Here is a 24,449-nt window from a genome sequence, read left to right on the forward strand (position 1 = left end):
ACATATATCCCTCAATTCCGGCAACGATCGACATCCAATCGGGCGAATGGTTTAGTGGTATAATACTCCCTTAGCATAATTCGTCTGAATATCTGGGAGTGGTCCAGGGTTCGATTCCCTGTTCGTCCAACTGTGGTGGTTTAATTCCATCTTATACTTATCCTTTCTTTTTGCATCTTTTTGCCATTTCCATTCCGCTCAATCCTTTTCTATATTTCTCTCTCTCCGGTTCCGCGTAAATCCCCTTGAGCTCTTGATATCCTGTATTTTATTTTACATTTTGGCAGCGCCATACTTATCCGGGATGACCTCAGTACCTCAACCTCAGGATTGCTGGCGATGCTTCAAAATCGTCAAATGGCCTTGGTAGCACTGGCGAAACCCCCGAACGTACAATCTATCGGGCTAGACCATTGTAAAACAGTGTCATCTTAAATCCTAAGGCAGCGTAGAAGCGAGATTGACGGTGGTGAGCCTCGAAAATGTTATTTCTGAGTTCCATGTTAGTCAAAGACAACATCAAACGAGATGCCGTGGACTGTCTCCCCAGCTGCCACTCGAATCTAAAGCCCCTGGAAATGTGATCACGGGGCATGCACCGTAAGAGCACTACAGCGCCAAATCACGGCACATCAAGGATCGAATCTAAGCTCGTCGCCCCAGAAGCGTCGTGAGGCAGAGTGTTTGCACTGGAAAGCTGCATGTTCGCTTATGCCACCCTTAGTTTGGACGATGCAGTTTGCCTCCTGGCAGGTCAACAGTGCCGACATCGGCTAGTCACGTTGAGCAACGGCCATATGAGCCATATGACATTACACGAAGCCTCGCGCAGACACGTGTTAGTCGGTTGTATCCGGTGAGGGCGGCGTTTTCGGGGCGGCTAACATGATTCTGAGGCTAGCCATTCGCACCGCATGGGAAGCCTGCGCGGTGAAATGTCTCTGGCTGAAGGAAATGGCTGGCCATCAAACACGCTGAAGGTTACTCGACCTGCATACGGACGGCTGAACCAAGATAGGGCCGCAGAAAGGGCCAATTAACCTGTGGCAGGGGACTTGTGTTGTGTTCCTCTCCTGCGAGATACGGCCGCTGGCGCAACGTGCTACGATCATTCTGCGGCATTACACAGCCTGCAGAAATTTGCATGTACTCACCCATTCAGGGGTCTTGTTTACACATGGTCAAAGACGAGAGACCAAGTGTGAGAAGAGGCAGCTTGAGCGGGAGTAAGAGTCTTCGCTTGAAAAAGGAAAAGCCGGAACGTTTCCGACTTGCTCCTTCAAATCGACCGCATCGTGTTCTATTCTGCTCTCTTTTCCCGCTTCACTCTATTCATCATTTCCTTGGGAACATTTTGCGAAGAATCACTTGTCTTTTGAAGGTATGTTGATGTCATTTATCCTTGTCCTGATGCGCCTCATCCTCAGTAACCTCTCCTCCCGCTGTCACCTACCGGTGCAACTCCTCTGCACCCCAGCTTCATCACTCTGTGCCATTTGCGTTCTCCCTTATACTTGGAGCAGACCAGCCTAATTCAATGCAAGTTCATTGTGGGTTGAGAAAAAGGGCACTTGTGCTGGGTGATTCACGCACTTTTCAGCCAGTGCCCCCCGCTTCCCATCCAATCGCCCGCTGCCTTGGAAAATAGGGGCTGTTCAGTTGCCAGCTGGTTTGGAGTGTTCGCCAACTGACAGTACTATTGTCACGCAGGTTAGGTCCCGTCGTTTACCGAGCCTTTGTTTATCACTAGAATCCCTCTCGTGCTTCGGCGTCTTCCCTTTTTCTCTCCTCCATACGCAACCACCTCGTGCGCATCGGACTGTCACGACCTGCGATCCCTCCCTCGCAAGATCACCACACTACACAAGATACTTATCAAGGTTCGTGACCTCCTATTGCTGATTTGTTTCCTCCTCTTCCACTTCAAGGCTCATCTCGTGGGGCGACGTGTGTGCACTCCGCTCCACTCTCTTCGGTCGTCACGAGTTGCCTCCTCAGAAACACTCGGCGAGCGTTGCTCGTCAAGACTCTCACATTTTGTTCCTTTCTCTTTCCCCTAATCTAGGGCCCTTTGGTTACTTCGTCACGCATTTCTTGGCCCCCCTCAGTCGTTAACCAGACCACACAGCAGACTTCTTCAACCGATAAAATGGCCGTCTTCAAGATCAACGCCCTCGCCAGTGTTGTAGCACTCCTGGGCGTCTTTGCCTCGACAACTATTGCCGAAGCTGCGTACTGTATGGATACTTCCGGTTCAATTATTCCTGGTCCTTGCTGACTTCTTCCCAGCGGATTGCTCCTCCACTCTGCCCCCCGTCACCCAGGAGTCCGGACTCACGACCTCTGAAGGTAACACTCACGAACCGCCAGCACCATGCTTTCAAGGCTAACAATACCGTAGGCACTGTCCTTTTCACCTGGAGTGTCTGCAACATCGTCCACCAGACCGCGTGCTCCGTCTCTACTTCTGTCAGTGGCGGCGCTCCTCCCGCCCCGACCGACGTTGCTGCCACCGTCCCAGGCGAAGGTCAGATCTCGTCGTACGCCGAAGCCGAACACGGGACTTCCGTCCATGGGGAGAACGAGCCCAGCCAGTCCGTCCCCTACGAGAGCGTTCCCGCCGGCGGCTCCCAGCCCGGTTACTCTGTCCCTCCTCCTAGAGCCACTGGCCCTGGCGAGAGTGGCCAGCCAAGCGTGCCCGGTGAGACACCCACTGCCGCCACTTACGCGTCTGGAAACCCGTCCAGCGCCTATCCGGAGCCCTCCGATGGCTATTCGGACAATGCCTCGCACTCTCGCACCGGAACCAACCCGACTGCTACTGATGGCGAGACGCCCTCCGGTGCTTCGGGCACTCCCACTTCGACTGCCACTGGAGCCGCCACTATGGCCAACCCTCTCTCTGCCGCCATCCTTGGTGTTGCCGGCATGGTCGTTGCCATTTTCTTCTAATGCTCTATCCCTACCTGTTTCTCGAACCGGAGCCCCCCGTATGTGTTTACGATAGGGGCTCGTGGTTGTCAGATCAGGCGATTTGGAAGGCAATCTTTCTCGAGATCCAAAAGGGGTAGCTTGGTACACAGGGTTCTGATTTTCGCATTTGGGAACCTCTGAGATGGGAATAATAATCAAGTTTCGTACTGAGATACATTTTGAAATTGAACCAGGTCCATCTTCAACCGCGTGTCTGTGCTTTGTGTTCAGCGTGTCAGTCACCTATCATTCATGGGGGAAGACTACTATGTGAATGCTTGTAGAGCTGGTATCCGTTAACGCTATACACAATTTGACGCCTATATGAATGATGAAGCTTCGCTCTTACTTGACATGGCAAACTGGACATCCTCCTCTAACCTTATCCTTCAACAACCGCGCCCGCATGACCTTCATTCCCACCGAGTATCGACTCCCCTCCTCCACGCCATTTCCCAAATTGACATCGACCTTCTTCCCTCCATGCAACATCTCTAGTAAGTGGCTCACATGGAATACGTGGCCACACGCATATCCCACCAAAGTTTCCATTTCATACTCGGTGAAGGGCTCATGGCACCTCGCGCAGTGCCCCACCTGAGGGACCCGATGATCGTGGTCTGTGACGGGATGCGATGCATTCCGCTCCGGATTCTCCGGGTCGGTGGGCACGTCTTTGACCTCTACATCTATGTGCTCCGTGGAGTGCACATCCACTTCGAACTTGATGGCCTTGCGCTGTCCAGCACGAAGATCGTTTTGTGCGGCGGCAACTTCACTGCGCAGGACCCGTGCGACTCCAGAGCTGATACTGTACTGTATCTCATGCTCCTTCATCATATGAGTCAAGCCCTCTCGGAGGCCATCGATTTCAAGACCCTCTGGAATCCGCCTCACGAGCGTGATCGGGTTGATGGCCGTGCCGACCTGTTCAAGCAGGCCACGAATGAAGCTAGGTTTGTCCATGCTATAGTTGAGGAGATCCTCCCAGAGGTCAGGATCATCCTGTTCCTTGGCAAACTCGATGGCCTTGCTGACGTTCTTGAGGCGGTCGATGATGAGATAGAGCGCGCGTTTCATCTGCCCGGTCTTCGAATATAGATACACAAGCTCGTCGTAGTATGAAAATTGCTCGCATTCTTGGACAGCCTGGGTCTGATTAGCATTCCTCGCAGCGCAGGGTTCACTTCTGGCCAACGAACCTTCTCAAAAGTGTACGAAATAGAAATCTTCAGGAATTGCATCAGTAGCGTCCTGTCGTAAGTCGCGAACAAATGCACCGCCAAGTCGGCGAAGCCGTCCACCAGAGACTGGCTGTCCATGACCAGTCGGTCCAAATTCTCTCCCATGTGTTCCCTGATGCCTTCACCCTTCCAAAGGCCGCGGAAATAGAAGTAGATGTAAAGGCGCAGCTCTTGGGCGAGCAACTGTTCCACAACCACTTCCGGGCGCAAGAGACCATGCTGAGCCTCATCAACTAGGAGCGTGATCGCTTCGGATGTGGCATCCTCAAGGTCGCTTTCTGTCATCTGGCCCAGGTCTTCCGGTGATACCCTGAGGCCGATGAAGCTAGGGATGTCATCTTCGACGGCATCGGCAAGGTGGTTGTCTCTGATCAAGCGGAAGGCTGAGTCTGCATCATGGAGTTTGATGTAACACTTGAGTGCCTCTCGTTGACGCCCATTAGCTTCATGGAGTCTTGACAGACTTTCCATGACAATCCGCCAGTCCCGGCCCTTCTCTCCTTCATCGATGCTATCTTCCCGCACATCTCGATATTTGAGCTGGTTCTCCAAGACAGTGGTGATGGTTTTAATGTCAAAGAGCTCTGTTGGCCAACGCTCAAGTAGCTCCCTGAATCGGGGCTTGTCGGTCTGAAGATAGTGACCCAGGACAACTTCATATATGGTTGTAGGGATAGGAGGGCGCATAGGCGCTACTGGGATGTAGTTCGTGATTTCCTCAAACCTTTTGGCGCCCGCAAAGGTCCATACCCATTTCTCCCACCTGTCGGCAGTTGTGAGCACCTTGCCGCAGACCTGGCCAGCCGAGATCCAGTCTTGTTCTTCAATAAGCTCTTGAATCCAGAGCTCTCCGATCCGCCTCTTCTCTCGCTCGACTGAGGAGTACATATTTCTAGGAGTTGAATCTGTGACAGACTCGTCATCAAAAAAGTCATCAGCAGCCTCTTGCGGTTTCGATGGGGTTTGAGGACCTGCATCGCTGCCTCTTTCGACAGAGGTAGTCACGATTTCGGGGTGCTCGTCGATGAGCTCCCAAGCACGCTGGTACTGCTGGCGCTCCATGAGCCATCCCAGGTGGTCTCCCAAGTCTCTTCTCGTTGCAAGAATGCAGTCGTATGGGCTATGAATGAACACCTTGACTCCTGGCTTAACCAGACCGGCATGCACCGATGGGGCACCACCTCTGCTGGTCCCAGGACGGATAATCCCGGTCGTGCTGCCGGCCCTCATACTTGAAGCTGCATCATCGCCACTCTCTCTGCTGCGGATGCTTGCCCCCGAGCTGAAGAGTGATCGCGGATTAATCGCAGCATTCCACATGTCCGAGCCAAGCCCGGCAAGGGCTTCGAGGGCTCCTCTTGTTGAAGCAACGGCAGAGGCAGCGTTGCGTGCAGGTAACACTCCCAGATGGTAATCGCCTGATGTAAGTCGCTCATAGCGACTGACACTGAGCCCATCCTTGTCGGCTTCGGCTTGGGAGTTGAGATCGATAAGCCGTAGTTCAGGGGGCTGATTGTTCTGGCGCCGGCGGACACCCCCCACAGGTTCGCTTCCTGTCGATGTTGTCGAAAGTCGAGATTTATGCGTCTTGACTGGCGACACGTCGAGAATCTCGTCTTCGTTGTCTTCGTCGGGTAAACAATATGCAAGCACAAGTAACAAGTTCTGGGTATATAAAGAAATGCCGGAAATAATGCAATCCATGCGTAGACTGTGAACGTTAGGTTGTCAGTCCGGTCATACTTGGGAGGGTGCAGACTCACATTTTGACAATTTCAGCCCGCCCAATAGTCTTCTCTCCCACGTTCCGTCCCACACCTACACCTCCAGGATGGACATGGATGATCCAAATTGTACCACCCCATCCCACGAGAAGTCGCTCGATACTCCTCTTGCCCAAGACAGCCTGTTCCCTCAGCTTTTCGGTGGCCGGCGAGACGGGCTTGTCGAGGGGGCCCTGTTCTGACTCATCTGATTCAACGGCCTGTTCATCAATCCACTCAACGCGGCCCTTCCAGACACTAGCCATGGTGTCCCATTCCTCTGTTTGTGGTCGATCAATATGGCCTATACGCTTCCATGCATCTTCGGCATCTGCGTTATCAAGATGGAGCTTGGATCGCATAATCTTAATGCCGTGTTCGTTCAGCCACACGACATATTTTCCAGAGAGAGAGAACTTGATCGTGCTGATAATTCCCTCGCCAGAATGAAGGATAGTGTCCTTTCCTGTATTGCCGCCAATACCCATACTTCCAAGCCATCCCGAGGCGGTGGCTGCCGCACTGCCGGTTGTTGTCGAAGTGCTTCGGCCGGGACCTCCACCCACAGTAAGGATGAGCTGGCCGGCCGTTCCTCCTGATAGATATGTTCTGTCGGTTCTGTATTCGGGGGATAACGCCACCGACTGGACCGGCCTAGCAAAGTTGCGCAGTTGAACGTCCTTCATGTCGACAAGTGACTGCACGCACACGTTGCCATCCATTGATGACGTCGCAACGAAAATGTCATTTGATGGGATTTTGGGGATCTGAAAGCGCTCACGAGGTTTCCTCGATGCTGCAGCCGGAGATGACTCTGGCTGTCGAGCTGAAGCGCCACTGGGGGCTGCAGGTCCTGTAAGTCGCGGCGGAGCCTCTGGCTTGTCGGTCGGTAGAGGTGGCGGGAAAGGGGAAATTGATATGCTGGTGACCGAAGCAGAATGCGCATGATAGACTTTCAAGGATTGGAAGATGGGGAGTTGAATTACGTGCTGGACTCGAGTTAGACAGAGGGTGGCCTGGCGGTAGAGGAAGAACTCACAATGTTGCCGTTATGGGTTCCAACAATCTGTGAGGCAGTCAGTATGGAAATACAGCTAGGGTATCACAGCAGGTCTAACCATCTTGTCGCCAGCGACAAGAAATGCACTGGTCGCATCGCCGTTGCGGTATAGGGGACCGAGGTGTTGGGTAAGGCGAGCGTACTTGAGCCTCGGCTCGTCGTCTTCGTCATCATCCTCGTCTTCATCATCGTCTTCTTCCTCGTCGTCGTCTTCTTCTTCTTCTTCTTCTTCTTCTTCTTCTTCTTCCTCAACATCGTCATCTGCTTCTTCTGCGTCTTCATCTTCCTTTTCAGCATCTACTTCTTCTGTCTCCTTCGTCTTCCCCTCGTCCTCTTGGCTGTCGTCCACTTCCGCCGCAGTGCCATCACCACCGCCTACAGGCTCCTTTTGGGCGTCAACTGCGTTCTTGGTCGCCACCCCCTCGTTTTCGCCAGCACCGTCCGCTCCGGTGACTGGCTCTTGGGCTGGGGCCTCTAAATCGGTGTTGTCAGGCGCATCGTGGTCGGGTGTCTCGCCTTCGTCTTCGGAGAATGTCACGGCGTGTTCGTGTGGTAGCTCGGGTTGGGACTGAGGCGGTTCGAGCTCGCGCTCCTGTGTATCGCCGGGATTCGGCGACTGGTCTGTCATTGCGCCAGCAGCATTGAGGTCATGCTGGGGATTCTCACAGCCGGGGGATGCAACGATGTAGAAGAGTTGAAGCTTGATTCAGGTACCCGCGTTTGAGCTATGACAGCTCCAAGTGTGGCGCGCCAGAGGTACCTGCAGCTACGTCACGAGCTCAGCTCCGCACAACCACGCCCACACGCCCGCCTGGAGCGTGCGCCCCACCATCCATCCCACTGCATTTCGACGTGCAAACCGAAGCGCGTCCACACGCGGCTCAACTCCAGCGTTGCGGCCCAGCTATTCGAACCCGACAGCATACGATCTTCCCCCAGAAGCCACGGATCTATAGTGACAGACCTGCACGACCCACCGTTACGTTGCGAGCGGCCTATGGCGCCCACCAGAACATGGCGTCGGTGAAGTCCCTGGGACTGCATCAGCCAGCAGGGCTTCAACATGCCATCGACGAACAGTTGCTCCCCGCGAACCCGCCTGCGACCTCTTACACGTGGGATATTTTAACAGACGAGAGAGAGGAGAGCGGCATTGAGGATGAGCTCCTCACAACGGAGCGCTGTGTGGTCTGGTGTCGAGGAGGCATCTTCCGGAAGACGTTCAAGTTCGATCTCGAGAAAGAGCCCATTACGCAGGCCCTCCTGGCATATTTCCCAGCTTCCGAAGATGACGGGACCGAGAATGGTGATACGAAAACAAAACCCAGCACGCGGCCGACGCTTTCGAAAGCACTCGTTATCTTCCTCAAGACCCAGGCGCACATATACTTCCTCGCTGGAACCAACCACATCGTCCACATGCCATTTGAAGTCGAGTCAGCTTTCGCCGGTCCTGTTGGTATCATTATTCAGCGGAAACTGCGAGCCGAGAGCGTGGCGCCGATTTCTTTTCAGTTCCCGCGAGTGCCACCAAACTCCTTCGTCTCGTCGCAGCTGACGGCCTTCAACAGCTCGCAACAGACGGCTTTTTCTGTCGAGGGTCTCAACAAGCCAAAGGCACTTCCCCTTAGACTGAGTTCTACTCTGGATGACTTTTGGGAAGCGCCGCTGGAGCAGCCCGCCTCACGATGGCCCAGACTTATCGCGCTGACAGACCCCTTGATGGAGCTAGGCTTAGTTGTAACCGACCAGGAGCCACTGAAAACGAATGGACTCAGGAGAAACGCATTTAAGAAACCTCCCTTTCTTGACCCGGCCGAGGAGATGCTCCACATTGAAGAAATCGAGATTCCAGGCGCGTCAGGCCAAGAACTGCACCAGCCATTGATAATCGGAATTACCATCAATCGCGAAACGAGTTCCTACAACATCTGGCGCTTGACGTACCTGAAGCACGAGGACCCTTTTGTTGGTCGGCAAAAGAATGCCAAGGCAAAAGCTGCGCGGCGTCGTAGCTCGATGCAACCAGGTTTTGCCAGTGGCCCCTCTACTCCAGTTCAGCCCAACCTCCGAGAGAGCTTTGGGGCACCGCTTCCTGGGAAGCGACAAAGAAAGAGCGAGAAGTTCGAGAAGCCCTTGGATTTAGTCTCATCATTAGAGCAGCAAGACAAGGAGGGTGCTAATACCACACGGAGGAGTTCTCGCCGCGTCAGCTCCATGTTGGCAAGAGCAGACTTGTCCGCGTCACACGAAAGATCGGTCTTCGCCGACCAACCCCTACTTTCTGGACACGCGGTATCCAAACGGCATGATTCCCAGGGCAGTCACCATGCTCGGCTCAGCGCAAATTACAGCCACCAGATTCATCCTAGTTTGAGCAGTCTGTTGGAGGCACCTCTTGACGATGGCCTTGACGAGGGGTTCCACAACATGGGACTTGACGATCATGATTTTGATGGGTTGCAACACGAGATTGTCTTTACAAAGCTCACCACCGTGCCATTGGACAACTCCAATGTTCGATATTCAACCACCGACCAGCCCGCGCGCAATCAATCCAAGGTCTTCGTTCTCACAGCGCCTCCATTTGCGATTGATGAATACAACCGCAGCCAGATTTTAATCGGCATTCAAGACGCCACCGAAAAACGACTCCAACTAATCACACTGGGTTTGGGTATCCAGCACAAACTCGATCTGGCTGCCAAGGTTGCGAGAAAGGACACATCGGAAGAACCTGTTGTGTCAGTTACAGTGATAGACCTCCGACGTGCTCAGAACGTGGTCGATTCCTGTAAGCTGGTTGACGGAGATCAATCTGCCATTCTCATTCTTTCTGAGTCGATGGATGGCCGACATGAACTAAGCACCCAGGCACCGTGGAGTGAGCTCACGAAAATTTCCCTCTCTCTGCTGTTCGTCGACAACACAAGGAGCTTGCAGTTCCGTGGAAGAGCCATTGATCGCGATGTCAAACAGCGAAAGTCAGAGATTATTGATCTCAGTAATGGAAGTATAGTTGGCGTTCGCCACCCGAGGCAAAGGGGCGTTATTGATGTCGTCGATGCTGAGGGTCGACTTCATCAACTCCTAATTCAACTTCAACCAAAATCGCCTCAGGTCCGTAAGGTCTTGGACATTTGTCGAAGTATTCTTCCACACTCCCTAGGGGAGAGAATCTCGGCGGGATGGCTTCATTGCATGCAATGGATGGCAAGCCAAGATGAATCGGTTGCCAATATGGAGTGGTCTGCCGTTGTAATATTGCTTCTTTCCTTCTTCCTCAACCTTGGTCGCGTGGATTCCAGCCCTCTTCCGACGACCCGTCAACCCGTTCGTAAAAAGCGACCTGCTGGCTCATTTGGATCCATTCGAGACTCGGAGGATTGGAAAGCAATGGAGGTTGGCGAAACGTCCAATTCACTCGGATGCCCGATCTGGATGATGAATAGAGGCTGGGAGTGGGCTCTGGATGAGGATGTGGATGATTCCATGTCCCCACAAGGAAATCAAAGCTTCTCTACAAAGTTCATCTCACGGCACATTAGATTCGCCAAGAATTACATAGTGTCTCCTCTGGGTGAGGCGGCATTTGGGTCTTCGGGATACATGCCAACAGCCTTGAATAAGACCTCTGAGAGTCGGAGAAAGGTTGCGGTGGATATCTTCATGGGTCTCCATTTGCTCCTCGAGGAAGAGAAACTGGATATCATGACACCCGAGTTCACTTCTCCGGGTCGAGCTGATCTTCGCGTTGTCTTGTGTCAAGTTGCCAGATGGCTACGGTGGCAGGGCTTTTCTTCAATCTACGAATTAGGGATTCAAGAAGACATCGACCAACGTCACGACTTCGGTATATATTGCAATCTTGTCCGTCGGATGAAACTAACGGCTTGCCAGACCTCGATCTTAAGCCGCCAATACCTCAACCACCCGTGCGACCCGATGTCATTGATTGGATTCAGTCACGTCTCGTTGGGGACCGCAAAGTGCACCATCTCACTCCAGCCGACGTATACTACGCCAGCACCCGGTTATCCGAAACCGAAAAGTGCCAAGATAAGCGATGGGAGCCAATACTGCCGAGGACTCTCATGTTCAAGCAGTTTTTTAGGTTCATCAAGTCGAGCACAACAGCGCCTCAGATGGTCGAGGCAATGCGTGACTCTGGCATAACACCTTTTGTGCTGGACACTCTACCAGAAGCTGTGCTTGTGCCTCTACAGGATGCCATATCATTATGCCAGCCGCATCCCCCATCGTCTTGGTCTAAGGAACTCCTAGAACTGGTAAATCGAAGCGACATCAACCTCATCCTTACTCCTAGGAAGTGCCTGAAGCCTACGGCCGCGAAGATTTTGGTATGCCCACCTTAGCCGTGACTTACGAAATTCGCTGACCATTCAAATTAGACACCAACGCACACTGCAACCTGGGACTTCAAGTTGCTCTGTCAAAGTGTGGAAGAAACAAACAACGTTGGCTACGACGAGGGCGAGGGAACTGAACGACAAGCCGTTATCCGTGCTCTCTTCAAAGACGACCGCCGCTTGAATGAGGCACAGGACCTGCTGTCTACCCACAAATCAAGATTAGTTCGACTCGATCACAACCCAAGCTGGTCCGAAAGCGAATACCTGGAAAAGCAAAAGGAACTCGTGTCTAGAATTGCTACGGGGACCCTAGCAATCCCAGCAGGGCGAGCGCTGTTGTACTACAGCCTGCGGTTCCCGTTGATAACGCAGAAATTTCACATTAGCGGGTTCAACCTCAATTGTATCGTCAAGCCAACAAATGTCACTGTGGGAGTGGACAAGACCCTTTTCACGGAAGAGAAAGTATGCTGGGGTTTCTTCCACCAAGGTGTTGCTGCAGGCTTAGCAATCTCCCCCCAGGCCAAGGGCATCGATACATCTTGGATTCTGTACAACAAGCCAGGTCAGGAGCTCAACAATCGGCATGCTGGCTTCCTTCTAGCTCTTGGGCTGAACGGGCACTTGAAGGACGTCGCGAAATGGGTCGCGTTCAAGTATCTCACGCCCAAGCACACCATGACATCGATTGGTCTTTTGCTAGGCCTTGCTGCTTCGTACATGGGCACAATGGACTCTCTCATCACTCGTCTCCTTTCAGTTCATGCCACTCGGATGCTGCCAAGGGGCGCAGCTGAGCTAAATCTATCACCGCTAACACAAACCTCTGGCATAATGGGCATCGGGTTGCTGTATGCCAATAGCCAACACCGCCGTATGAGCGAAATCATGCTCTCCGAGATCGAGCATGTTGATGAAGAAGACGAGGAAGAGCCTCTGAGGAGCGAATGCTACCGCCTAGCCGCCGGGTTTGCCCTCGGCTTCATCAACCTGGGCAAGGGCAACGACTTGAAGGGCCTACACGATATGAGGCTCACGGAGAAACTCATCACTCACGCAACGGCGACCAAGAATGTTGAGATCGTTCATGTGTTGGACCGTGCTGCTGCCGGCGCAGTCATGGCTATTACCTTCATATACATGAAATCTGAAGATCAGATTGTGGCACGTAAGATCGATGTCCCCGACTCGGTCTTGCAATTTGACTATGTACGCCCTGACATTCTCATGCTGCGAACGATTGCCAAGAACTTGATCCTTTGGTCCAAGATTGAGCCCACGTTTGCTTGGATTCACAAAAGTCTCCCAGCCCCCTACCGCCATCGCTACAAGCTTCATGGGACGACTAAGCTGCGGTCTACGGACCTCCCCTTCTTCAGCATCGTAGCAGGTCTCTGCTTCGCAACCGCGCTTCGATTCTCGGGGAGCGCCTCTCCAAAGGTCCGAGACTTACTACTCCATTATCTTGATCAATTCATGCGCATCACCCAGCTTCCATCTTCGTCCAGCTCCCACCCAGAGGGCGTTGCCCCCTATGACGAAGAGCTGGCTCGAACCAATGCTCGCATGTGCCAGGACATTCTTGCCTTGTCCGCTTCTATCGTGATGGCCGGCACGGGCGACATTCCTGTTCTCCGACGCCTTCGTGCGCTACATGGCCGCGATGATCCCGACACTCCATACGGATCTCATCTCGCCGCTCACCTGGCCGTCGGTGCTCTCTTCCTAGGATGTGGAACAACCACCTTTGGGTCAAGTGACATGGCCATTGCTGCCTTGTTGGTATCTTTCTACCCCATCTTCCCGATGAACGTCATGGACAACCGCGCCCATCTTCAAGCCCTTCGACACTTCTGGGTCCTCGCCGCCGAACAGCGCTGTCTCGTCACCAAAGATGTTCTCACAGGGCAGCCCGTTTCCGTACCCGTGCAAATCAAGATGCAGAGCAACACATCCACCGAACCCGTTCTCAACCGCACCGCGCCTTGCATCCTGCCGCCCCTCGACCAGATCGCCAGCCTCTCCACGGCCTGTGGACCCCAGTTCTGGGACGTGGAGCTGGACTTCTCCAACGAAAAGGTCAGGACTGCCTTCGAGGAAACGCAGAGCTTGTATCTCCGAAGGCGGCCGCCCCGAGAAGGCGCCTTTGCATCCACGCTCCGGGCCCTGGGCGGCGACGACAAGGGCAAGGAACCCCTTGAATGGATCTTTGAGCTCGAGCGCCTCCGCGGCATCAGCTACGCCGAGCGGGCCGTCGTGCTCGAGCGAGGAGACGAATCCCAGCAGACGGGCAGCGCCATCGACGCCCGGTTGGAGATGGAGAAGGGCATCGTCGACGGCACCGACCGCGAGCGCCTCGAGGGTGCCCGCCTGCTCTTCGAATGGGGCGCCGTGCGCGACCGCCTCGTCCAGCCGAACGTCTACGATAGCCAGGAAACCATCGATGCGGGAGCTCAAGACACGTATTCCGAGGGGGCGCCGGAAAAGGAGGAGGACATGTGGTGGATGCGGGACAGCGTCATTGAGGGACTCAAGGGCAAGGTGTGGCTAGCGGGCCGTGAGGGTGAGCAATAGGAGCTTCTCTCCGGCATGCACAGTCTGGCGTTGAGACGATGGTCTTAGCCGTGACGGGAGCAAACGGCAAGGACAACAGGAGGAATGCTGGCGTATAGAAATGTGTTTACGAGCCATGACATAACGGAATATACAAGACTAATCGAAATGTGACTCTCATCGTCAACGTGCTGGATATGCTGGATATGTACCGCCGTCATGAAGGGCTCCTCACTATGGAAACAGGGCAAGCAAGGCGAATAGATGATGTAGTTCAACAATCACGTAAATTCCATTATCCCCCCTTTGCCTCTTCCCTTTTCCGAGAACGCCATGCAATGCAAACCGCATCACTGGGGATATACAGGGCTTCTATCCGCCACTATTGGACCCTTTAGCCACGCTGCTTTCGCCGCCCCTTCCCCCTTCTGCTTCCTGCTGTTGTCGACGTCATCATCATCATCAGTCTCTTAGATTGCAAGAAAAGCGCGCCACTCTAAGCAGCGGAGACCCGATCATCCGGCGGAGAGCTCCTCAAAGGCCCCCATATGAATTGTGTTGCCCCAGTTGAGTTGTCATAAAAACACTCATCGTGCCCGTCAAGGGCCCGCCGAGCTCTATTTCGAGACGGCAGCGTTCAAGACCTGTGTCCTGAAGAAACCACCCTTGGTCTTCTCAATCACCTGCTGATAGACGTTGTTGGGGGGGTGGTTCATCACCACGGTGCCGTCCTGGCTGTCGATCTTGGCGTCCAGTCGGGTCTCTCGGATCAGGTTGACGATCCACTTCTCACCATCGTCGGGGTTGAGGCCGAGCTTGGCGCTCAGGTCCCGGATGTTCATGCGGCTGAAGATCTTGCAGTAGCTCTCGCAGATGAGGTGTCGGGCAGCCTCAACAAAGGCGTCGGCAGACGAGGCGAGGAAGAAGTCGCTGCGGCAGACCTGCTCGGCCAGGTGGAGAGCCTCGCGGGCAGCCTCGAAGTCGTGAGCAATGTATAGGGCGTTCACAAACTGGGTAATAGGGTCGGTGTACTCGTAGGCCTCTTGGCGGACGTATCGGATAACATCCTTCATCTGCTTCTGCTGGAGGGAGCTGTTGCGAGCACGGCTGCGGCCGGTGATGACGGCGGCAATCAGATATCGCAGGATCCAGGGGCAGGAGGTCTGGATGGTGTTGATGTAGGCGGCGGAGAAGAACATCTCCAGGATGGGCTCGCGGCCACCCTCATAGTTGAAGAGGGGGAAGAGAGACCAGTGGACCAGCATCGTTCGGTGGTCGAGCTGGGCACGGGGGTTGTTGAACAACTTGGTGTCGATGCCTTCCCTCACATTCTTGAGCTCCTCGACGGATGACTCCCAGTTGGTCTGAAGGATCTCGGAGGCGAGCTTGCCCCAGGTGGCACCCGAGACCTTATCGTTATCGGTGGACAGCACTCGGAACTGGTAGAGCATATCGGCGGCGGGCTCGTACTGGCCGCATCGGAACTGGAACTGACCGAAGTCGTAGAGGGCGTTGACCATCTCCATGGTGACCTAGATATTTTTCCCCGTCAGCGACACAGCCTGTGGGCGCGCGGGACTCGATCCACTTACGCCGTGCGAGTTCTTGAGGAACTCCAAGTTGGCAACCTTGTCGCTTCGGAGCCCGTTGACGACCTCGTCCTGGGTCAAGAGGTCTGCGATCTTAGCCGTGGCCTGCTCGTACTTCTCCAGCTGCGACAGGACCTCCTGCCTCTTCTTGATGTACTCGGCGGGGGGGTCGGCCACGCCGTGGAAGTCACAGTAGAGCGTGGCGACGTAGTCGGTCATGTTGGTGTCCTCGAGCAGCTTGATCTTGCCGGACAGTATCTGCTTGGCCGTTGCGTCGTCGCCATTCTCCTCCGCCTTCTGCTCCTCGAACTGGATCAACGGGAACAGCAGGTGTCGGCTCAGGTGCGGTGCCATCTTGGGCATGATCGACGAGCCGTCGGCTGAGACGCCGGAGAGAACTTCTTCCATGGTGGGCAGATTTCGGATCGGGCCGGGTTCGACGAGGAGGCTTGCGTCAAAGGTCGTCAGAGGTCGTCGAGAGAAAGGGCTCGTCGCGAGGGTAAAGACGCAAGGCGAAGCGAAGCCGTGATTGATGGAGGGGCAGATTTTTGGTGAATTTCGCCAATCCACAAGTGGTGTGGGGTTTGGCCTCTGCCGGGGATTTACCGGCTCTTCAAAGGTCAAATGTCATGTGATCCCGAGATTTTCATGGGAGAGCTTCAACTTCTGGAGCTCGGGAGCGCGACAGGCGAGTGTACGACGGGTTGAGTGCGGCCCCAACGAGACCAATTGGGTATCCCTTCTCTGTTTGTATTTTCGGCTTTTCTCTCCAAGCCGTTTGTATTACCGTCCTCCGAATCTCACGACCGCATCACCTCACCACCCCGCATCTTCGCATCCCTCGACACTCGATTCTCACCATGCGCTTCCTTCTCCCCCGGGTTCTCTCCACGGGGCGCCAGGCTCTTCTCCAGAAGCCTGCCTTCCACACACCTCTGGCCCAGCGCTGCTCCTTCCTCCCCGCCGTGCAGATCGCCCCGGCCTCCTTCAAGACACATGCCGGATACAAGCCGAACCCGTCTGAGACGCCCGTCAACCCGAACGTCAGGAACAAAATCCACGAGAAGAAGCGCCCAATCAAGCGTCCCTTTGTGCCTCCACCGACCAAGACCGAAGAGGAGCTCACTGCTGCCCTGCCCTACATTATCCGACGCACGCCCTACGCCCAGCTCCCTATATATCGAAAGTTTATGTCGGGGGGCAACCGCTGTATTATCCTCATCAAGAAGATTGACGGAGACCGATCAAAATTGGTAGAAGATTTGACAGTCGCGTTGGAGCTTCAGCGAAAGGACATCCGATTAAACCCTACAACGCAGCAAATCGAGATCAAGGTGAGAGATAACCCAGGCCAACGTCCGTGGACGTCAGCTAACAGCAGATGTAGGGAAATTACTTCGAGAAGGCCTTAGATTGGATGCTTCAGACAGGATTCTAGACCAAGAGATGGATGGCCCAACAGGGACTCGCTGGGAGGGATCGTAACGAAAGTCACTTCAAACTTATATCCTAGCTGTAAAACTGTACCATATTGACGACCCGCCACTTGTTTGGGTTACGAGAAATGTACAATACATGTAATTCAAGGCGCACCAGAAAAATAGTATCGTTCGGAGAAGCCTGGTTTTTCCTACATTCCACATCATGTATACACCAACGCAAGAGCAGCTTTGTTAAACCCCATCCACCCCAAGACCATCGACTCCAGAATGCAAGTCTAAAGGTGAAGAATACGCTTCTTCAAATGACCGCGCACCATTCCCATTTTTTCACACAAACACTAACATACAAGCTTGAAGTCAGCCATCGCTACATTAATCCAGAATAGACCCCGAATGTAATTTGGCAAATTATTTGCCCAGGTTGAAAAAGGTTGTGAGTTGTTGGAGAACATCATCCTTGGCCCACTCCGGCGCAGGCATGGACAACGAGTCAAGGAGGGCCTGTGGTGCCGGTACGGTATTTGCCGGAAGGGACGATGTCAGATCGTTGGGATCTCTGGACTTCTCTGCTAGTCTCCTCAGCAATGAGACTGTCACCACAACAATGTACACCAGCTCTGGGTCCTTTCGAGGCGGGGCGCGAGGTCCTCCATGACCCTGAGGCTGCTCGTATAGCTGGCTGAGCTCCCGGATCATCTTATACAGAGTGTGTGCGAGGCCGTTTCCGCACGTCAGCCAAGCCTTAGCAACGCCAGCATCATGGCCAGGTGCTATTGAAGCCAGGATTTCGGCGGACAACAGTCCTTGCATCAGGAAAGGTTTCCGCACTTCCACAAGAGAGGGAAAGCTAGATGGTCGGCTGCGCTCTTTGCCCTTGTCGGGCAACGGCGAGATGGCGAGGGCAAACGCCCGTGTAAGAAGCTCGTAAGCCGGAGTGCTGTTAGAATCCAGAGCGAAGACAGTCTTATAGTGGGTTCGGTTTGGCTCATCACGAGCAAGAAGCTTAGCCAAAGCATCAACGGCGTGAGGCAGGTAAGCATGAAGACTAGGCTCGTAGGGTGTGAAGTAGAGTGTGCCTTCAGAGATCGTAGGGTTAGGGGCCGGGGCAAACGTAAGGAGAAATTGCAAAAGACAGAGGGCCTGTTCACGGCCGGGTATTTCCACCGAACCAGCAATATTGGAAAGGAGAACAACAAGATCCTTCATCAGATCCAGAGTATTGGCCTGCGACCGTAGCAGCATGGTGCGAGTTCCGAGGTATCGGATGAGCACGCAGATAAACTTGATGACAAGCTCATCCGCAAGCACGCCGTGATTGTCGTTTTGGTCACCGGGGAACGAGACATTGCGAAGAATAGTCGTGACGCATATTAGCCTGTCGACTGCGCGATCTAGCTCGTACTCCGCAGTACCAAAGACGGGAATGTCTTTAACCGCGAATCGTTCAATACGGCAAGCCCTCACAACGTCCTCGTAGCACGTCAGCTGGATTTCGTCGGAGACTTCAACAGTATGCTCAGCCAACATGTCGACCTGGTCCTCGGCGCATTCGATAAGCGCGTCAACTAGATCATCACAGTATCTGAGCTGAAGAAAGTGATTTTGGTTGGGAGAAACAGAGAGAGCAGCCAAGGTGTCGAGGGCAAGGCGAACTTCGCCGTGTATTCCACTTTGCAAGCTCCGGGTAAGGGCACTGATATCGATGTTGCCCAACTCTTGAATCGGAGGAATGTCCGGTTTCCACCTCTCCAGCTCAGCACCAAGCTTGCTAAATGCGCTCAGGTCGACTCCTCCATATGTCGAAAGCTCGCGGGAACATGGGCTGTACTGGTCTGACTGGGGGCCAAGGCGTGGCATTCGCTGCTCAACGGCGACCCCCGGTTGTACCGCAGCCTGGCGTCCATCGCTTTGGGACATACTTCCAATCCGGCGCGGGGCCGGGGAAGAGAGGGCAGCAAATTCGTTCACGCCAGATGCATCTATTACTTGCGATAAATTGTTCCGGTTGTGACCTGGCATGACCGCGTTGGCTTGTTGAGGCGTCGGAAAGCCGTTCACGGGAGGTTGGCCTGGTTGCATCTGCTTCATAGGGGTCTGCTGCATCTGCGGCGGTTGGCCAGGCTGCACCATGGGGCCTTGGTTCATATGTTGGCCAAGTTGCATCTGCTTCTGTGGTGTTGCTTGCGGTCCCATATTGGCATTTTGCTGATGCGGAGGCTGCTGCTGTTGCTGAGGTTGAGGCGCCTGAGCCTGTTGAGCCTGGGCTTGGGCTTGTGCCTGTGCCTGTGCTTGTGCTTGTGCTTGTGCTTGGGCCTGGGCTTGAGCTTGAGCTTGGGCCTGTGCCTGTGCCTGGGCTTGAGCCTGTTGCTGCTGTTGCTGTTGCTGCTGCTGCTGTTGCTGCTGTTGTTGCTGCTGTTGTTGTTGTTGCTGCTGTTGTTGCTGCTGCTGCTGCTGCTGCTGTTGTTGTTGTTGTTGTTGCTGCTGCTGCTGTTGCTGCTGCATCATCCTTTGCTTCTGCTGAGCCAGCCATACCTCTTCGAATTTGTACAGGTTGCGCTCATAAATCTGCTTCAGCGTTTGGGGAACTGTGGGAATTTGCGGTGGCAGTCCAATAATCTGAGCGATGTGAGGCCACGCATTACCAGCCGTTACGGGCTTGTAGCCTCCCTTGCTTTGGACTGCCTGGAAGAGCACCATCAAGCTCACGGGACGGTCTCCCACCATCGGGTTAGGATCGAGTGGAAGACCCTTGGCGTTCATTAATGCCGACAGATTCTTCATGAATTGCTCCGGGTTCACATTTGCCATCACTCTCTGCTGCGGCCTCATAGCTCCTTGCGGCATCTGCCCATTAGGCATACCAGGCATCTGCTGCTTAGGCATCATCCCTCGGCCCATGTTTTGCGCCTGCATCTGAGCCTGAATCTGGGCATTGCCTTGAAGTTGCTGCTGCAATCGCATCTGGTAGGCGGCCATCTTTTGTTGGTCGGTCAGGCCTTGGGCGCGTTGTTGAGGTGTCGGCTGTTGCTGGTTCGGGTTCTGCGGTTGAGGTTGTTGAGACTGCTGCTGGGCTTGCTGCGGCTGTTGTTGTTGCTGCTGCTGCTGTTGAGCCTGCTGCATCTGAGGCGGATACATGCTGTTTTGCATCTGAGCCATGTGTTGCGGCATTTGACCCATCTGCTGCGGCATCATCTGGCCACCAGCCATCGCGTTCGGGTTCGGCGACGGTCGCGCATTCGAAGGAGATGGAGCGAAGTTCGGGTTGAAGCCCTGAGGCATGTTTTGCATGTATGGATTCGGCTGAGGAGTGCCGTGCTCGGAGGGGATTGGCGATGCTTGAGGGGCGAACTGTTGCGCGCTCGGCGAGAAAGGATGCGGCGACGCGGTCGCGACCCTCTGAGGAACACTACCTGGTCGCATTTGATTGCCCATGATCGGAGAGGGACTCGCGTTGGCTGAGCCGTTCGGCTGGAGATGGGAGAATTGGCCCGGGTTCTGCTGAGATACCGCGCCGGGCTGGAAGCCAGGAAAGGATTGTTGTTGTGGCGTCTCGGAACGCGACGTCGGCACCATTCCGGGATTCTGTCTCGGCGAGCCTGCAAGACTGTCTTCGCGAGGACGAGGGCGTTTTGATGGAATCACCGAGTTTGTTTGATAGACGGGGTTTTGGAAAGAAGGCGAGGCATTGCGCATGGGGCCGGGGCCGTTAGCCATTCCGGCTGCCATCTGCTGCTGATTGGGAAACTGGGCAGGATTGAATTGGGCCTGGTTAGCCATGAAAGCGGAAGGATCCATCATGGCACCGGCAGCGTTGGGGTCGTTCATGTGTGGGAAGCCGTTGCCATTGTGGTTGGGGACGGCGTCGTTCATCCAGGCGCTCATGGCGATCGGCCCAACAGGCTGTGTGCGCGGCGACGTTAGCGATCAGCAGGCACGCGACCAGCCTCCATGGAGGAGCGCCAGGGACTAGGGATGGGGATGGGGATGGGGGACGGGCAGATGAGATGGGCAGTGACACGGTGGTGATGGACAAGTCGCGTCGCGGCGTGGGTGGTGGAGAGTGGTGTGGGAAAAAAGACAGCAGGCAGGCTGGACCAGACCAGAGAGAGTCGGGGGGCTTGTCTCTGCGCAGGCGTGGGCGTGGGCGTGGCCGCGGCTGGAAGTGGGTGGTCGGTGCTGAGGAAGGAGGGACTCAGGCAGCGCGCAGTGCAAGTGCAGGGCAGCGGCAGAGGGAAGAGCGCGCCGTGGCAGCTCAGCGCAGCGTAGCAGTAGCAGGCGAGGGAAAAAAGAGGGCCAGCCAGCGGACCAGTGGCAGTGCAGGGAAGTACCGGTAGCGAAGGCGGCGAAGAGTGAGCGAGCAGCGACGGAGTGACCAGCGCCCAGCAGGTTCCAAGCCGCGAATAGCAAGTAGCGAGAGCCCCTTGGTGCTATGCTTTTTTCACGGGCCTTTGGCCTTTGGCTTGGGTGTTGGGTCCTGGGGTCGGTCCTTTCTGGGTGTGGTAGGGAGCCAGTGAGGGAGAATTTTTCGTGCCAGGTCAGCAGCACCGAGCAGCAGCGGCGTCCAAGAGCCACATCAACTGACAGACGCGCAGCGCTGAGACCATCCAAGGGGCCGGCAGGCGGGCTGGGGCCAAGGGGGAAGGGAGGGCGACGGGCGTTTGATGAGGCGTCACGAGACGGGGGACGGGACGGGGAAGAAGCGCAAATGGACAACTCTATCCGCGGCTGGGGAACGATGGACGGTGCAGGGACGGACGGTAGGTACGTCGGAGGTGAATGAATGAGAGGCGAGGTCTTACCTAAGGCGCGTTGAGGCGAATGACTGCGAGGCGAGTCGAGTCGAGTGCGCGCGGATGCTCGTCTGAATTAGCATTGGTTTCAGCGACTGACGGTGAAATGCCTTTGCCTGAAGGCTGAGGCCTTGCTTTGCCTGCTCCCGGCCTAGCGTCGCTTAGGAATCAGCTAACCGAGTGGGTCCTTGTCCAATCAGAGCTGTCCGTTAGCTGTCCGATAGTAGTGTTGCCGTAGCAGTTAGTGACAGCACCTATAGGACGCTGTAGCGCCTAACATGCCAAGGATGCATGCTTATTGCCCTGCTATCATCCGCTCCCACATCCGAATCACCGACAGAAGCGGCCAAGATGCATGTCGCAGTTGATGGGGAAGGAGGCGTGCCAAGGGACTTCAATCCCGCCCCCTTCATCTCTCTGACGCGTCTGAAGATGTTGGAATGCATTTGAAGCTTCTTCCTTGCTTCCAACAGCATGCTTTCGGTGCCATGCGTTAGCATTTCGGCATCGTCTGTTTCTCCAACTTTATTCCTTGGGCGCCTCGAACTGCCGTGATTAGAAATCTGGGGCCGAGTGTCAAAATAACATGCGACGATACAGTATCGTTACCTCCCGGCAAAGGCTTGCTGAAAATGGCGGTGATGTCTTGTAAACCGAGATGGACGATCAGAGGGACTTGCACCATCATCTTGCGTGGTGCTTGTGAGATGCTTATCCACTTGTGTCCGAAACATTGCCGGCTGTCCGCGGGCATTGATAGCCAGCCAAAGTGCTCCGCCGATTGCCGCAGCTGCAGATGAATTGTAATCTTGTTTTCGACGGATCACAAAACCAAATTCATTGAACGGTGCAGCCCTCTTGACGTGAGCAAGAGACGGGGGTACTCGGGCCATCTCGTCGAGTGATAGGAGCCTGAAACTCACTGCCAGCCAAACTTGCCCATCTATTCCAGACGAATAACGCCCCCCATCAAACCCGGCACAAGCGCTGTTGTCGCACAAGGCGCAACGCCGACAGGTGACAAGTCGCCAACCCGCTGGAAATGCGCAGCGCTTGCTGCGCACTCATTCGTGCAGGCTCATCTCAGATTTGGCCGCAATCGGTCGACACTGGGCTAGACAGACAGACCCCCGGAAAGGCAGCCCCTGTGGTGGGCGATGGGATGGCGACTCTCGACAGGTTCCGCTCCGGGCGGCCCAGCGAAAATGGCGCCTGCAGCGGCCCCGCCAATAGCACAACCCTGGTGAATGGAGTTTGGGCGACGGCCGTGAACGAGATCCATGGGATAGGCCGCCCGCTCCCCGTCGTTGATTGACAGCGTTTCCCTCGCTCCCTTTCGCAATGTCGTCGTGTCCGTTCCATTCTGTTTCAAAAGTGCATGCTGTTCGGTGGGCAAATGCCGTGAAATCTGCCACCGCTAACAATGCGTGAGTCCTGGCCTCCGTTCGTCGAGGGGCGCAGTGCGCAGGCCGGTCAGGTTTGAATCCGGGGATTGTTGTGGTGGCGCCTGATGCAGGCTATCCACTGGGGCTTCCCGAGTGGATGCCATCCTGGTCAGGCAGGTCGTCATGGCCAAAGCAGCGGCGTTTCGAGGGCCTCCAAAGAATCGGTCAAGGCAGGCACCCTTCGCTGTCGTCGTGAATCCGTCGTCGGTCGGGAAATGGTCCAGAATCAAGCCGGATCCGTAGTTTTTGTCGTCGCCATCTTGGCCAAGCTGTCGCTGCGTCGCCGCGCCTGCTGCCGCCCGTCGGCACTCATTAACACGCGCCCACAGGCCCTGGCACCCCCTAAACCGAGCGTACGGGCACCGTTCATGTAAGTGGGCGACGGGGAAAACGACACACGACAGCAACACACGTCGAAATGAACAAGGGGAAATGAAAGACGAGCGAGGGGAAGGGGAGGACAGGCGTCTGAAGGGTGAAAATGTGTGGGAAAATGGGCAGCCAGAAGAAACGGGGGAAGGGGGGTAGTTATGTGTGAAATGCCTACCTACCTACCTCCAGTACCCAACCTACGGGACCCTTTTGTTCAGGTAACGAGACGAAAAATTCTCCGCCATTACACCTGGCGCTGCTGCTACTGCCGCTGCTATTGTCGCTGCTTATTAGGTGGTGCTAGGACACTGCGTTCGACCACGTTCATCCGTCCATCCATCCATTCATCCCTCCACCTTTCGCACCGTACACCTCACGAGGCATCCATCCATCCACAACAACTCGATCCGCGCAGAAGAAGGTTTTCGTGAGCCACCTTGCCGGGCACCCTGTATGGTTCACGTCTTCCTCGTCGATTTGCCTCGAAGCTGGCCCCATTCACTCGTGGCCGCGGCCTGGTCGACGCCGGTGCGTTCTGGACTGACTGGCTGGCTGGCTCGCTCATTCATCCACCCCCCGAGCGCCCGAGATCACCGCCCACCACGCGGGTGACTTGGCGGGCCCTGTTCCCTGTACGACCATCTTCCTCGACGGCCGCTACTGACTTTCGTCCTCCACTGGCTTGTGCTATGTTGATGGCTTGCGGCCTGCTCCCAAAGCGCCCGCTGGTCTCGTTTCTTGACAGGTTTTGTCCGCATTTCCAAGCTTTCATTATCTTTGGACATGAGCTTGTGCATATTGCTTCTGCCTTTGTCCAGGTGGTGGCCCAACCCCTCCATCCTCAT

At 55.0% G+C, this 24,449-nt stretch overlaps 6 protein-coding genes and 1 non-coding gene across 7 annotated transcripts; 4 read left to right on the plus strand and 3 right to left on the minus strand.

Annotated features, from left to right (window-relative positions):
* Positions 1-40: 40 nt before the first annotated feature.
* BGZ61DRAFT_t106 lies at positions 41-129 on the plus strand. Its single transcript has one exon. It is a non-coding gene; the product is annotated as a tRNA-Ala (tRNA).
* Positions 130-2,149: 2,020 nt separating this feature from the next.
* Positions 2,150-2,952, plus strand: BGZ61DRAFT_531647 (uncharacterized protein; the record flags this gene model as incomplete). The annotated part of the gene is made up of 3 exons (XM_046253742.1): positions 2,150-2,237; positions 2,290-2,349; positions 2,402-2,952. 3 exons carry the CDS (start codon positions 2,150-2,152, stop codon positions 2,950-2,952), a joined length of 699 nt encoding a protein of 232 aa, XP_046105358.1.
* A 183-nt stretch (positions 2,953-3,135) lies between these two features.
* On the minus strand, positions 3,136-7,776 carry BGZ61DRAFT_418692 (uncharacterized protein). Its single transcript, XM_046243445.1, has 5 exons — positions 7,099-7,776; positions 7,020-7,046; positions 5,981-6,969; positions 4,176-5,928; positions 3,136-4,122 (listed from the first exon to the last, which is right to left on the minus strand). Exons 1-5 carry the CDS (start codon positions 7,666-7,668, stop codon positions 3,319-3,321), a joined length of 4,143 nt encoding a protein of 1,380 aa, XP_046105359.1. The 5' UTR covers positions 7,669-7,776; the 3' UTR covers positions 3,136-3,318.
* Positions 7,777-8,054: 278 nt separating this feature from the next.
* BGZ61DRAFT_531649 (putative 20S cyclosome subunit) lies at positions 8,055-13,987 on the plus strand (the record flags this gene model as incomplete). Its single annotated transcript, XM_046253743.1, has 3 exons — positions 8,055-10,893; positions 10,941-11,401; positions 11,453-13,987. The coding sequence occupies 3 exons, from the start codon at positions 8,055-8,057 to the stop codon at positions 13,985-13,987; spliced, it is 5,835 nt and encodes a 1,944-aa protein (XP_046105360.1).
* A 596-nt stretch (positions 13,988-14,583) lies between these two features.
* On the minus strand, positions 14,584-15,963 carry BGZ61DRAFT_349836 (eukaryotic translation initiation factor 3 subunit 6; the record flags this gene model as incomplete). The annotated part of the gene is made up of 2 exons (XM_046240179.1): positions 14,584-15,498; positions 15,559-15,963. The coding sequence occupies 2 exons, from the start codon at positions 15,961-15,963 to the stop codon at positions 14,584-14,586; spliced, it is 1,320 nt and encodes a 439-aa protein (XP_046105361.1).
* A 452-nt stretch (positions 15,964-16,415) lies between these two features.
* On the plus strand, positions 16,416-16,993 carry BGZ61DRAFT_531651 (mitochondrial large subunit ribosomal protein-domain-containing protein; the record flags this gene model as incomplete). The annotated part of the gene is made up of 2 exons (XM_046253744.1): positions 16,416-16,889; positions 16,943-16,993. The coding sequence occupies 2 exons, from the start codon at positions 16,416-16,418 to the stop codon at positions 16,991-16,993; spliced, it is 525 nt and encodes a 174-aa protein (XP_046105362.1).
* A 412-nt stretch (positions 16,994-17,405) lies between these two features.
* BGZ61DRAFT_350799 (uncharacterized protein) lies at positions 17,406-20,879 on the minus strand (the record flags this gene model as incomplete). The annotated part of the gene is made up of 2 exons (XM_046240270.1): positions 17,406-19,346; positions 19,530-20,879. The coding sequence occupies 2 exons, from the start codon at positions 20,877-20,879 to the stop codon at positions 17,406-17,408; spliced, it is 3,291 nt and encodes a 1,096-aa protein (XP_046105363.1).
* Positions 20,880-24,449: the final 3,570 nt, after the last annotated feature.

The sequence above is a fragment of the Ilyonectria robusta genome (assembly GCF_021365365.1).
Source record: "Ilyonectria robusta strain PMI_751 chromosome Unknown BGZ61scaffold_8, whole genome shotgun sequence".
In the NCBI taxonomy this organism is placed as follows: Eukaryota; Fungi; Ascomycota; class Sordariomycetes; order Hypocreales; family Nectriaceae; genus Ilyonectria; species Ilyonectria robusta.

Bases quoted from the DNA above. Each gene is read 5' to 3' on its own strand.
- BGZ61DRAFT_418692 (XM_046243445.1), bottom strand. From the start codon at position 7,668: ATGACAGACCAGTCGCCGAATCCCGGCGATACACAGGAGCGCGAGCTC. The intron at 6,970-7,019 runs GTGAGTTCTTCC...ACTCGAGTCCAG, and splicing joins GAACCCATAACGGCAACATT to CACGTAATTCAACTCCCCAT. The intron at 4,123-4,175 runs GTTCGTTGGCCA...AATCAGACCCAG, and splicing joins TTTCGTACACTTTTGAGAAG to GCTGTCCAAGAATGCGAGCA.